Below are 13,107 nucleotides of genomic sequence, written 5' to 3' on the forward strand. Positions count from 1 at the left end.
CATGTCCACCGCCACCCCTCTGTCCAAGTATGCCACGTCCACAGCCACCCCTCTTTCCAAGTATACCACGTCCACCGCCACCCCTCTGTCCAAGTATACCACATCCACCGCCACCCCTTTGTCCAAGTATACCTCGTCCACCGCCACCCCTCTGTCCAAGTATACCACGTCCACAGCCACCCCTCCGTCCAAGTATACCACGTCCACCATCATCCCTATGTCCAAGTGTACTACATCCACCGCCATCCCTCTGTCCAAGTATACCACTTCCACAGCCACCCCTCTGTCTAAGTATACCACGTCCACAGCCACCCCTCTGTCCATGGATTTGCTCACCTCCAATCTAACCTGTTTCTTGATGGTTTAATCCCAGCTCACCTCTAAATGTTGTCTACAGTAAACATTTAAGCTTCCACTGATTACAGAATACTAATACTGTGAGTCCTGACCCTTATACTATATAACTTGTACATTACATCCTCCTGACCCCTGCACTATATACTCTATGTTGTACATTACATCCTCCTGACCCCTGCACTATATACTCTATGTTGTACATTACATACTCCTGACCCCTGCACTATATACTGTATGTTGTACATTACATACTCCTGACCCCTGCACTATATACTCTATGTTGTACATTACATACTCCTGACCCCTGCACTATATACTCTATGTTGTACATTACATACTCCTGACCCCTGCACTATATACTCTATGTTGTACATTCCATAGTCCTGACTTCTGCTCTCCCCCTCCCCCCACTGCTATATATACACATAATATGAATTATCTTTTGTTACACCCATTTCCTCCCAGCTGGACATTTTATATCGGATGATGTGATTGGAGCACAGACGTTTACATGGTGATAATAATGTGATAACATCCTCCAACTTTGGACCCTTAAACAGAAAGTGATAATGAGGGAGGAGTCAATACCCCAATGATGATGGTCTTCAGGATCAGTCCAGTCTTCATCTTGGTTGTTCTCCCCCCATCCTCACTCTCTGACCTCTGGTGGGGCTCAGCCCCGCTGTTCTTCATGACTAAATCATGGACTAAATAAGGAAGTGCAGTACTTCTTGTGTTGGGAAGATGGAGATGAGTGATAGAGGGGGTGGGGACCCTCGTCCTATAATCCCCTCATCACTGTCCCTCCTATAAAAGACACTTCTGGTTGTTTCCTCACTCTCTGACTAAGGTCCATGAATAAAGAAATGACCTGGTAGGAGATCAGAGGAGCCATTTCCTAGTTCCCTTGAGGGTGGAATTGTAAGCTCCTCAGAGACCAAGCTGCCTGATGTGGGCGGAGTCCTGGTTTGGGGAACCAATCAGCTCCTGTCTAGTAATCCTCTTTGTCTTTGTATTTTAGTCCATGGCCGGGAGATGAGGAAAACCTCCGAGGATTGTCTCACTTTGTCTCCAGACTGGAAAGTAGAAGATGAGGACATCACACAGTATAGTCCAGGAGAAAACCCGGCTCCCTCCAAGGTCCATCCGGCATCACCCAGTGTAGATGGACCATCGGATTCCTCGTATCCTGAGGAACCTCAGACTGTGCGGGACCGGGCCGGCCTTCCAACAGGGAAGATCTTCTCCTGTACTGAGTGCGGGAAGTGTTTCTGTTCTAAATTCAAACTTAATGTGCATAAAAGATCTCACACAGGGGAGAAGCCGTATTCCTGTCCTGAGTGCGGGAAATGTTTTTCACAGAAGTCCTATCTTCACACACATCAGAGCGCTCACACTGGGGAAAAGCCATATTCCTGTCCTGAGTGCGGGAAATGTTTTTTACAGAAATCCTATCTTCACACACATCAAAGATCTCACACAGGGGAGAAGCCGTATTCCTGTCCTGAGTGCGGGAAATGTTTTACACGGAAATCCTATCTTCACACACATCAGAGATCTCACACAGGGGAAAAGCCATTTTCCTGTCCTGAGTGTGGGAAATGTTTTTCAGTGAAGTCCAATCTTAACACACATCAAAGATCTCACATGGAGGAGAAGCCGTATGCCTGTTCTGAGTGTGGGAAATGTTTTTCAGAGATGTCCATTCTTCATAAACATCAGAGATCTCACACGGGGGACAAGCCGTATTCCTGTCCTGAGTGTGGAAAATGTTTTTCAGAGAAGTCCAGTCTTCATAAACATCAAAGATCTCACACGGGGGAGAAGCCATATTCTTGTCCTGAGTGCGGGAAATGTTTTTCACAGAAGTTCAGTCTTCATGAACATCAGAGATCTCACACAGGGGACAAGCCGTATTCCTGTCCTGAGTGTGGGAAATGTTTTTCACAGAAGTCCAATCTTTACACACATCAGAGATCTCACACAGGGGAAAAGCCATATTCCTGTCCTGAGTGCGGGAAATGTTTTTTACGAAAATCCTATCTTCACACACATCAGAGATCTCACACGGGGGAGAAGCCGTATTCCTGTCCTGAGTGTGGGAAATGTTTTACACGGAAATCCTATCTTCACACACATCAAAGATCTCACACGGGGGAGAAGCCGTATTCCTGTTCTGAGTGTGGAAAAGGTTTTTCAGAGATGTCCTGTCTTCATAAACATCAGAGATCTCATGCAGGGGAGAAGCCACTTTCCTGTCCTGAGTGAGGGAAATGTTCCTCACTGAAGTCCTGTCTTCCTGTACATCAGGGATCCCACACAACCCTGGAGGTGTATTAGTGCCTTGAGTGCGGGAAATGTCTTCTAGATGAATGTTGCTGGACATCCCAGCTCTCATGTGGGGAAGAAGCACACCCTGATATACACCTCAGATATACTCCATGGCTGATCTTCATCATGGAAGAAACAGTTGATAAGGAGATGAGAGGCCCCCAAAGACATGGATGAAGTGTGGGACCGGGTTGGCCGTTGATAGCAGAAGAATAAAAATGGAATCCTGACCTAGAGCACTGGGCTGACTTTTCATTGGGGCGCAGAATACAGTGAAGGAAATGCGTATTTGCCCCCCTGCTGATGCTGAATGTTCGCCCCTCACACAGAAATGATCGGTCTAACAATGGAATGTTCGCTGTAACACTGAGAGACAGAATACAACAACAAATTCAGTAGAAATGCGTCTAACAAATGATGACGGATCTGCATGTTCATGAGGGAAAGAAGGATTTGATCCCCTATCATTCAGCAGGATTTCTGGCTCCCAGGTGTCTCTCATACAGGTAATAAGCTGAGATTAGAAGCAGTCTCTTAAAGGGAGTGCTGCTAATCTCATTGTGTTACCTGTATAAAAGACACCTGTCCACAGGAGCAATCAAACCATCAGATTCCAAACTCTCCACCATGGCAAAGACCAAAGAGCTGTCCAAGGATGTCAGGGACAAGACTGTAGACCTACACAAGGCTGGACTGGGCTACCAAACTATGGCCAAGCAGCTTGGTGAGAAGGTGACAACAGTTGGTGCAATCATTCACAAATGGAAGAAACACAAAACAAGTGTCAGTCTCCCTAGGTCTGGTGCACCATGCAAGATCTCACCTCGTGGAGTGTCAATGATCATGAGAACAGTGAGGAATCATCCCAGAACTACACGTGAGGATCTTGTCAATGATCTCCAGGCAGCTGGGACCACAGTCACCAAGAAAACAATTGGTAACACACTACGCCGACAAGGACTGAAATCCTGCAGTGCCCGCAAGGTCCCTCTGCTCAAGAAAGCACATGTCCAGGCCCGTCTGAAGTCTGCCACTGAACATCTGAATGATGCCGAGGAGGACTGGTGGGAAGTGTTGTGGTCAGAGGAGACCAAAATCCAGCTCTTTGGCATCAACTCAACTCGCCGTGTTTGAAGGAGGAGAAATGCTGCCTATGACCCCAAGAACACCATCCCAACTGTGAAACGTGGTGGAAAAATTCTGCTTTGGGGGTGTTTTTCTGCTAAGGGGACAGGACAACTGCACCGTATCAAAGGGACGATTGACTGGGCAATGTACCATCAAATCTTGGGTGAGAACCTTCTTCCCTCAGCCAAGGCATTGAATATGGGTCATGGATGGGTGTTCCAGCATGACAATGACCCAAAACACACGGCCAAGGCAACAAAGGAGCGGCACAAGAAGAAGCACATTAAGGTCCTGGAGTGGCCTAGCCAGTCTCTAGACCCTAATTCGATTTAAAATCTGTGAAGGGGGATGAAAGTTTGAGTTGCCAAACATCAATCACCAAACCTCTGCCAAGAGGAGTGGGCCAAAATCTCTCCTGAGATGTGTGCAAACCTGGGGGCCAACTCCAGGAAACGTCTGACCTCTGTGATTGCCAACAAGAGATTTGCCACCAAGTACTAAGTCATGTTTTGTGAAGGGGATCAAATCCTTATTTCCCTCATGAACATGCAGATCAATCATCATTTGTTAGAATAGCAACAACAAATTCAGCAGAAATGCATCTGTCTCTCAGTGTTACAATACACCGAACATTCGATTTTTACACCGATCATTTCTTTGTGAGGGGCGAACATTCAACATCAGCAGGGGAGCAAATACGCATTTCCTTCACTGTATGTCTACATATGGGGTCTGGGTAGAGGGGATCCACCGGAAAATATTTCTACTCTTTGATTTTCTGCAAATCGTTTCTGTTTTCACTTTGAAGGGTGATATTATGTGTGGTTTGTAAAAGGGATTGGCCCAATAGATACCACCCCACTTAGAGAATAGATGAACTAATATGACCAGCATTCATTCAGCCATGTCACATGTTGGTCTTTTCATACAGTGATTTCCTATGATCATTGGCTCCATCTAGTGGCCATAATGTAATGAACTGTTTTTGCTGATTGAGGCATTTTGGAACCAATACCTCATTATGGCCACTAATTGGAGCTGACGATTATAGGAAATCAGTGTTTATTAAAATATGGCCAGAATTTGTCACGGCTGGACACATGCTTGTCTCTCTCCCCCAACGTATTTTTAGTTTACTATGTTAGGGGTGGTGTCATACAAATGCTGGAGATCACACTCATACATTTATGAGCACAGTAGTTATTAATGAACATACATTGAATAAAACCTCAGGATTAAACCAACCATTGATTTTAAACAAAAAACCCCTATTTGTCCTTTAGATCTCGCTAAGAATCAGTAATTAGCTCCACCTACTATATGAAAGGGTTAATAGTTCACTCACTTTTGCTTTGTGCCTACTAACTGGTTTGTTGTACATACAAGATGTTCCCGTGGGATGTGAATGCTGGTATCTATGCACACATTTCTTGTTTATAGAAATCACAGAAGTCACTATCCTGTTGTATTTTTGTTATGACGCAACATGGAGTAGTTTACTGAAATCTCTATTCTGTATTCTGATTGGTGCTTTATGGAAACCACCTGAAATATTCCGCATTTCATTTATTATTAAAGCTTGATGAATAATAAAGAAGTCACATTTTGCATCACACATCCAGATGTCTGACTTGCATTATTCCCAAAGTACTTTGAACTGGATGTTTGTATGGAGGAGGAGGCCGGCATAAATTGATGTTCCTGACAGAAGTGGTGTCAGAAGTGGGATAGGATCGGCCATCGGAGGTAAGTGAGCATTTTTTGTCTTCCTTTCCCCTGATCGCCCCCTATCTCCACCAAGCCTCTGTGCTGCGGTAGCATGAGCAATTGTCCGCTGGAGCTTTGGGAGCTCGCGGGGTTAAACAGAACCTAGGTTGATGTATAAGAAATGTGTGTATGTCCTCCATACAATCATACAGAGCAGTGTGTTCAGTGATTATGTACGCTTGTAACTAGAGAAACTGTTCAGTAGATGTATTCTAAGTCTCTGTAGGACTGTGAGACGTCCCATCTACTCAGCGAGGAGATTTCTCCATTGACCTGGGATAGGTGAAAGCATGGTGACAGTCTGAAGGAGTCACAATAGGGGTGTACCTGTTCAGGGGATTTTCAGCCTTGAAGCACTTGTGCAGTTGAGAAGTCGGAGCTCTATGTGAGTTCAGTCCAGCTTCACCCGGCACAAAGAGTCATCACCGGGACAGAAACACATAGGTCAGCTCACATAATATTGCTTCTTTGCTTTGCAGTGATGATGGGAAACTCCCAAGGTAAGGGGAAGTACCCAGACCCTCCGGAGCCACCGTGTAAAGTATTCAGAGGAAGAAAACTGTTAAAGAAATTTACTAAGGAAGACGGATCAGCTCTAGAAAAATCCCAACTACCAGCTAATGAGACATGTAAAGAGTATGTTGTCTGAGTGTCACCTTGGGATTGTGTTGTCCCATGAGTGGACAGCTTGGTGGGGTGGAGTTCAACCATGGGGAGTGCCAGTCCTTTTCCCAGAGATGGGGACAATGATGATTTTCACATGGATATGATAAAGGGGATATGTTTAGGGGATAAAACTGACTTTTCCTATTTTGGTCCAGATCCTGAGTGGGATATGAAATATATGAGAGGGGGAGCATTGAATTGGTTGAAGTATGCCCAGGATATAAGTACCCGACACCAATCCCTTCTGCCCCAGTAGCTAAACACAGTAATGGTCCTTTTTATGGCACTTTGACGCCTGCCACTGCTCTTCCTGATTATATTCAGCTGTATCCTCAGCTCCCTAAGGATGAGGATTATTTGTTGTCACATAATCGGAGGAGACATGCTTTACACTCTGCCCCAGCCCAAGAGTCTCTCACTGATAAAGGAGTCCATTTGGCAGTGATCGGTGGTGATGGGGAAGATTCTTCGGAAGAAGAGTCAGGTTGAAGTTTATCAATGCGTGAAATGAATAAAGAGTGGAAAGAAACAAAAGTTACATTGGGAAGGACATTAGACCAGATGCAGTAAACTGTGACTTCTCCGTTGCCCAGGACCAAGATGGAGAAAAGTAAAAAAGGCAAGGTAGTAAGCAAGGCAATGAAATCAGGAGGACAGACATGGTAAAAGAGCAGACAGTACAGGAGAGGGATGCAGCAAGTGAGATGTCAGAAGATTCATCAGGAGAGGTGAGTTGGCCGAAGCAGGATAATTCAGAAGAATTCGGTAACTATTATATGAGGTCCAGAAAAGACACAGAAGACGAGGGAGCCACCGAAGCTTACCCTTCCATCATTGTGGGAAATGACGTTGTGATAAAGCCAATGGAAATGAATGACGTTAATGGAATTATAAAGGGTTGTCCTGATCCTCGGAAAACCCCACTGCTGACATTAACTACTTGAAAAGAGCAACTCGGGGCAACAATGTTCACAACAGGACATGATGATAATCATCAATGGAATTTTGGGATATGATATGGAATCAGGTTGGGATTGGACCACCGTGCTGCTATTTATGAGCTTCATAAGCCATTTAAACTGGCTGTGGACTATGAATGGATAACTACCGTGTCGGGAACAGATGTGGAAGGAGTTGGCTGCAGAAATGCAGAGGTTGTGGAAAGATAAGCAGTCACTAGATACAGCAGTTGCTTGTAAGCAGGGCAGCAAGGAATCAACTACAGAGTTCCTAAAAAGATTTAAGAAGGTCTGGAAAGAAGAGGCAGGATGAAATCTGACAACACCAGAGTTAGGAATTATATATATACAGGCAGTTATGCAGGGATTGAAATGGGAGTGGAGGCATCTATGGCTATGACATCGGGACATAACACCGTGTTACATACCACACATCATGTATTATAAATTCTGAAGAATCTTCCCACACAACACATGACAGCCCAAAGAGCCAGTGTGTATGAGGTCATTCTCACTTCCACTGTTCATGTATCTATTAAATACTCCTCTCCAAGTTCAGGACCAATTGCTATTTTAAATGGCATGCTTGGTTTGAAGTCAGAATCTGACATTCCTCCCGAGGAACATGATTGTGTTCCAGTTATACATGAAGACACTACTCCCAGAGCCGACATGTTGGAAGAGCCAGTAGAAGGGAATATTGATATCTTTGTAGATGGTTCATGCACAAGACCTAATGACAATGTCTACTTGGCAGGTTATGTGGCCGTTCAACTCCCAGATAAGGTATGGGAAGCAAAGCCCTGCCTTACCCCTCAGCACAGGCTGCAGAACTCATAGCCCTGACCTGTGTCTGTGAATTATTTGAAGGAAAGATGTTAACATTTACAAAGATTCCAAGTACACATTTGGTGTAGTGCAGGATTTTGGCAAGATTTGGCAGTGCAAAGCCCACACGTCTTCACATGACCCCATAGCTCTGGGTAATGCATTGGCTGACCGTACGGCCAAGGAAGCTGCTTTGCAGTCTTCACAGGAGTCTGCCAGCCTTGTTTTGACTATGTTAGAGCCGCCCATGCTCCCGGAACAACAGTTACTCAAAGTGCACAGCCACAAAAGAGGTTATTCAATACTGGAAAGACAAAGGTATGACATTGGACCAGAACGGTCTGATGTCCAAAGAGGGGATCATAGGGATACCTCAGCACAGTGCACCGGTGCTTATAGCACAGTTTCATGGCATAGGGCACAGAGGATGGCAGAGGACTTTGCAGGAAATGAAAAAGCATTTTGTATACAGAATTTGTCACAACGGGTGCAAGATCAGTTAGGTGTGTTATTTGTTTGAGGAACAATAATACAGGACAACAGTATGGCCAACATGACTATCTTCCTCCACCACAGCGTCCTTTTGAGGAATTACAGACTGATTTTACACACATGCCTAACAAGAGAGGTAAGTATCTGCTGGTTATAGTGGATACATTTTCAAAATGGCCGGAGGTTTTTATCACTAACAAAGAGGATGCGTCCACTGTGGCCAAAATGTTGTGCAAGGAAATTATCTCAAGATGGAGATGCCCTCTGGTGATTCAGACAAGGGCCCATCATTCACATCCAAAGTGACTCAACAGGTAGCCAAATTAATGGTTATTCAATGGAAATTTTACATCCCTTATCACCCACAGAGTTCAGGAATGGTAGAGAGGATGAACAGGATGATTAAGGAGAAGTTGAGGAAAGCTACTGGAGGTACATTTGTTAAGTGGGAGACTTATCTGCCCGCAGTGTTGGCTGAAATCAGGATGACACCAAACAAAACAACTAAATTGTCACCTTCTGAAATTTTAATGGTCAGACCATTTCCTACCCCATGGACCAAAGGTCTGCTGGTGATTATACCTGGAGAATTAGAGCTGATCCAAGAAACATATGTGATGAATCGTATAAGGCTTTTGAATGGCATCTACGGTGATGTTTCTCTTTCTTTTCTGCTTCCCTCACAGGAACCAACACATCCTTTAAAGCCTGGAGACCATGTGGTTGTTAAAGCCCTACATAAGAACAAGGTCCTGGACCCACCTTATGGGGAGCCCACAGTGATAACAGCCGTGACCCGTACAGCAGTTCTGACTGTGGATTCGCAGGCCTGGATCCATGTGTCAAGGGTAAAGAAAGTCCTGGACTCTCTTCCACCTGAGGTGTTGAAAGAGGGTGAAGAAGGTGTCGAACACCCTGAAGCAGATGTGTTAGAGAGAGAAGTAGATGATATAGTTCCACTAGAAGACAGACGGACTGAGACTAATCAAGATGTCCATACTTTTGCATCCATAAACCTCTTGGAAAATCTTCCTTTTAATAGGTTGTCTTACAGTGATTGTGTTTCTCTGATTTGGGTGATTAGTACGTTATTATCACCCGCAGGACTTGATGTACATTTGCCCGCAGCCCCAAAAGACTGACCCTTGTCCCACGCAGACATCCACGTGAACTGTTAAATCAACCAGAGAATGTCTGGGTTTATATGGCAAGGAGAGTGATGAATGTTCCCAATTTCCATCTGTCAGATATGCTGCCGATCATTTAACTACATGTTTGATGGCCATTCCCACCCCAACCTCAGTTTTGTTGGACATTTTCAGAGTAATGACTAATGATACTGATGTAAGAATGGATGATGGACCATCTATGTCATTGTATGAGGACTGTCAGAACTGTCCAGGTCCATATAAAGGCTGGGAATATATGACTGGTATGAAAACGTTGAATGTTCCCCCAGGAGATGTGTTACAATATGACATGTGATTCTGAAGAGATTCCCCGGTGTTGGGATCTCAGATTTCCATATGGCCCACATCACACAACCCGATCTCCTCAGGACAGGATTTTCTGTACGTCTAATAGAACATGTAGTTCAGTACATAACCCAATGAGCTGTCATCATGTTCTATCACAGCCCAGCCACACTCAGCAGGTCACACTACCTTTAGGATGGTTGTTTTCTTGTGGAAATCCCACATATTCATATATTCCAGGAATATTACTGGAGGGCCTTGTACTTGGAGCCGTCTGAGTATGATATTGCCTGAGCATCCTAAAGCTATGGAGAAGGATCTAAGACAGCAATGGGCAAACTACGGCCCGCGGGCCGTATACGGCCCGGCGGACCTTTTAATCCAGCCCGCGGAGCTAGGCTCCCGCTAGGCTCCTCTCACAGTCCGCCCTGAAGACCGGTGCAGCATGAAAATCTGTCTCCTGTGAGGATCTGTCCCCCTCGACGTATCTGCGCATGTGCCGGAGATCGCCGATCGGCTGCTAATGCCTGAAACTGGCACATGCGCAGATACGTCGAGGGGGACAGATCCTCATAGGAGACAGATTTTCATGCTACACCGGAACGATGCGGGAATACGGCGAGAGGAACGCGCGGAGCAAAGGTAAGTGAATTGACACAGGGGGGACTTGGGGACTTAATATGGGGGGTGAATTACTATATGGGGGATGAATTACTATGGGGGATGAATTACTATATGGGGGATGAATTACTATATGGGGGATGAATTACTATATGGGGGATGAATTACTATGGGGGATGAATTACTATATGGGGGATGAATTACTATGGGGGATGAATTACTATATGGGGGATGAATTACTATATGGGGGATGTATTACTATATGGGGGATGAATTACTATGGGGGATGAATTACTATATGGGGGATGAATTACTATGGGGGATGAATTACTATATGGGGGATGAATTACTATGGGGGATGAATTACTATGGGGGATGAATTACTATGGGGGATGAATTACTATATGGGGGATGAATTACTATAGGGGGGATGAATTACTATATGGGGGATTAATTACTATGCTTACTATGGGGGAATATTACTATACTTACTATGGATGACACATACACATCATTCATCTACTCTTGGTCCGCCCCCCGGGTCCAATATATGAACCCATTGCGGCCCTCAAGTCAAAAAGTTTGCCCACCCCTGATCTAAGATCAAGAAGGAGGACCGAGATTGTCTCAGAAGATTGTATATCAGACATTACACTGCTTTCCAAAGCTGAATACACTAGTTTAGTTGGATCTATTGTATGTAGTCTGGATAAAACTCTGAATCATACTTCTATGGCTTTGCAGGAACTGTTACTCGACCTCCAAGGAACCCGTAAAGCTGTTCTTCAGAATCCAGTGACTATAGATGATTTACTGCTTAACAATGATCATGGTTGGGAACATTGTGACGGAATGTAAGTGATCATGCCACCTCTATACAATCACACATAAAGGCTTTACATGACTTGTCCTCAGGAATTAAACAGGATGTTCCTGGTAATTGGTGGGACGGGGTATTTGGATGGATACCCGGCCTAGGAAGATTGAGACAAATAATGGGTGGTCTGATAATAGCATGTTGTGGCCTAATTGGCGTGTGCTGTTAGTATGAATCCATGCCTGAAGAAGGAAATGAAGGGGTCTGCTCAAAGAAAATTCATTGGACGAATATGATAAAAATTAATATTTAAAAATGTAACACATTGATTTCCTATGACCGTCGGCTCCATCTAGTGACCATAATGAGGTATTATTCATGAAATACCTCAATCAGTAAAAGTAGTGCAATACTGCATTATGGCCACTAGATGGAGCCAAGAAAATCAGAGTAAGAAATAAAATATGGCCAATATTCATCCCAGCTGGGCGAACGCCGGTCACATTCGTTCAACTAAATCTTTTTTTTTTTTTTTTAAATAGACCTCTAAATGTTTGTGAAATCTCCCAACACAAAATGTACTCAGCCAATGAAAGGTCAGGACACCATTTTTATTCTTTTTCTGCTATCAATGGCCAACCTGGTCCCACACTTTATCCATGTCTTTGGGGACCTCTGATCTCCTTATGAACTGTTTCTTCCATGATGAAGATCAGCCATGGAGTATATCTGAGGTGTATATCAGGGTGTGCTTCTTCCCCACATGAGAGCTGGGATGTCCAGCAACATTCATCTAGAAGACATTTCCCGCACTCAAGGCACTAATACACCTCCAGGGTTGTGTGGGACCCCTGATGTACAGGAAGACAGGACTTCAATGAGGAACATTTCCCTCACTAAGGACAGGAAAGTGGCTTCTCCATCGCATGAGATAGCTGATGGCTGGAAAGATGGGACTTCTGTGAAAAACATTTCCCACACTCGGGACAGGAATACGGCTTCTCTCCCGTGTGAGATCTCTGATGTGTGTAAAGATTTGACATAAGTGAAAAACATTTCCCGCACTCAAGACAGGAATACGGCTTCTCTCCTGTGTGAGATCTCTGATGTCTGTAAAGACTGGATTTATCTGAAAAACTTTTCCCACACTCAGGACAAGAATATGGCTTCTCCCCCGTGTGAGATCTTTGATGTATGTAAAGATGGGACTTCTGTGAAAAATTTTTCCCGCAGTCAGGACAGGAATACGGCTTCTCCCCCGTGTGAGATCTTTTATGCACATTAAGATGGTATGTAGAACAGAACCTCTTCCCACACTCAGTACAGGAGAATCTCTTCCCTGTTGGAAGGCCGGCCTTGTCCCGCACAGTCTGAGGTTCCTCAGAATACGAGAAATCTACACTGGGTGGTGCCGGATGGACATTGGAGGGAGCCGGGTTTTCTCCTGGACTATACTGTGTGATGTCCTCATCTTCTACTTTCCAGTCTGGAGACAAAGTTAGACAATCCTCGGAGGTTTTCCTCATCTCCCGGCCATGGACTAAAATACAAAGACAAAGAGGATTACTAGACAGGAGCTGATTGGTTCCCCCAAACCAGGACTCCGCCCACATCAGGCAGCTTGGTCTCTGAGGAGCTTACAATTCCACCCTCAAGGGAACTAGGA

At 44.8% G+C, this 13,107-nt stretch overlaps 1 protein-coding gene across 1 annotated transcript in view; it reads right to left on the reverse strand.

Moving 5' to 3' along the window:
• Positions 1–12,080: 12,080 nt before the first annotated feature.
• Positions 12,081–13,107, reverse strand: part of LOC149445449 (uncharacterized) — a 71,716-nt gene continuing 70,689 nt past the window's right edge. The window contains exon 9 of the mRNA XM_089653769.1: positions 12,081–12,981. Within this exon, the coding sequence (XP_089509895.1) occupies positions 12,338–12,981 (644 nt within the window). The 3' untranslated portion in view covers positions 12,081–12,337. The remainder of the gene's footprint in view (positions 12,982–13,107) is intronic.

The sequence above is a fragment of the Staurois parvus genome, unplaced genomic scaffold (genome assembly GCF_062004578.1).
Source record: "Staurois parvus isolate SC_StPar_1 unplaced genomic scaffold, SC_StPar_1.0 ptg000720l, whole genome shotgun sequence".
Taxonomy (NCBI): Eukaryota; Metazoa; Chordata; class Amphibia; order Anura; family Ranidae; genus Staurois; species Staurois parvus.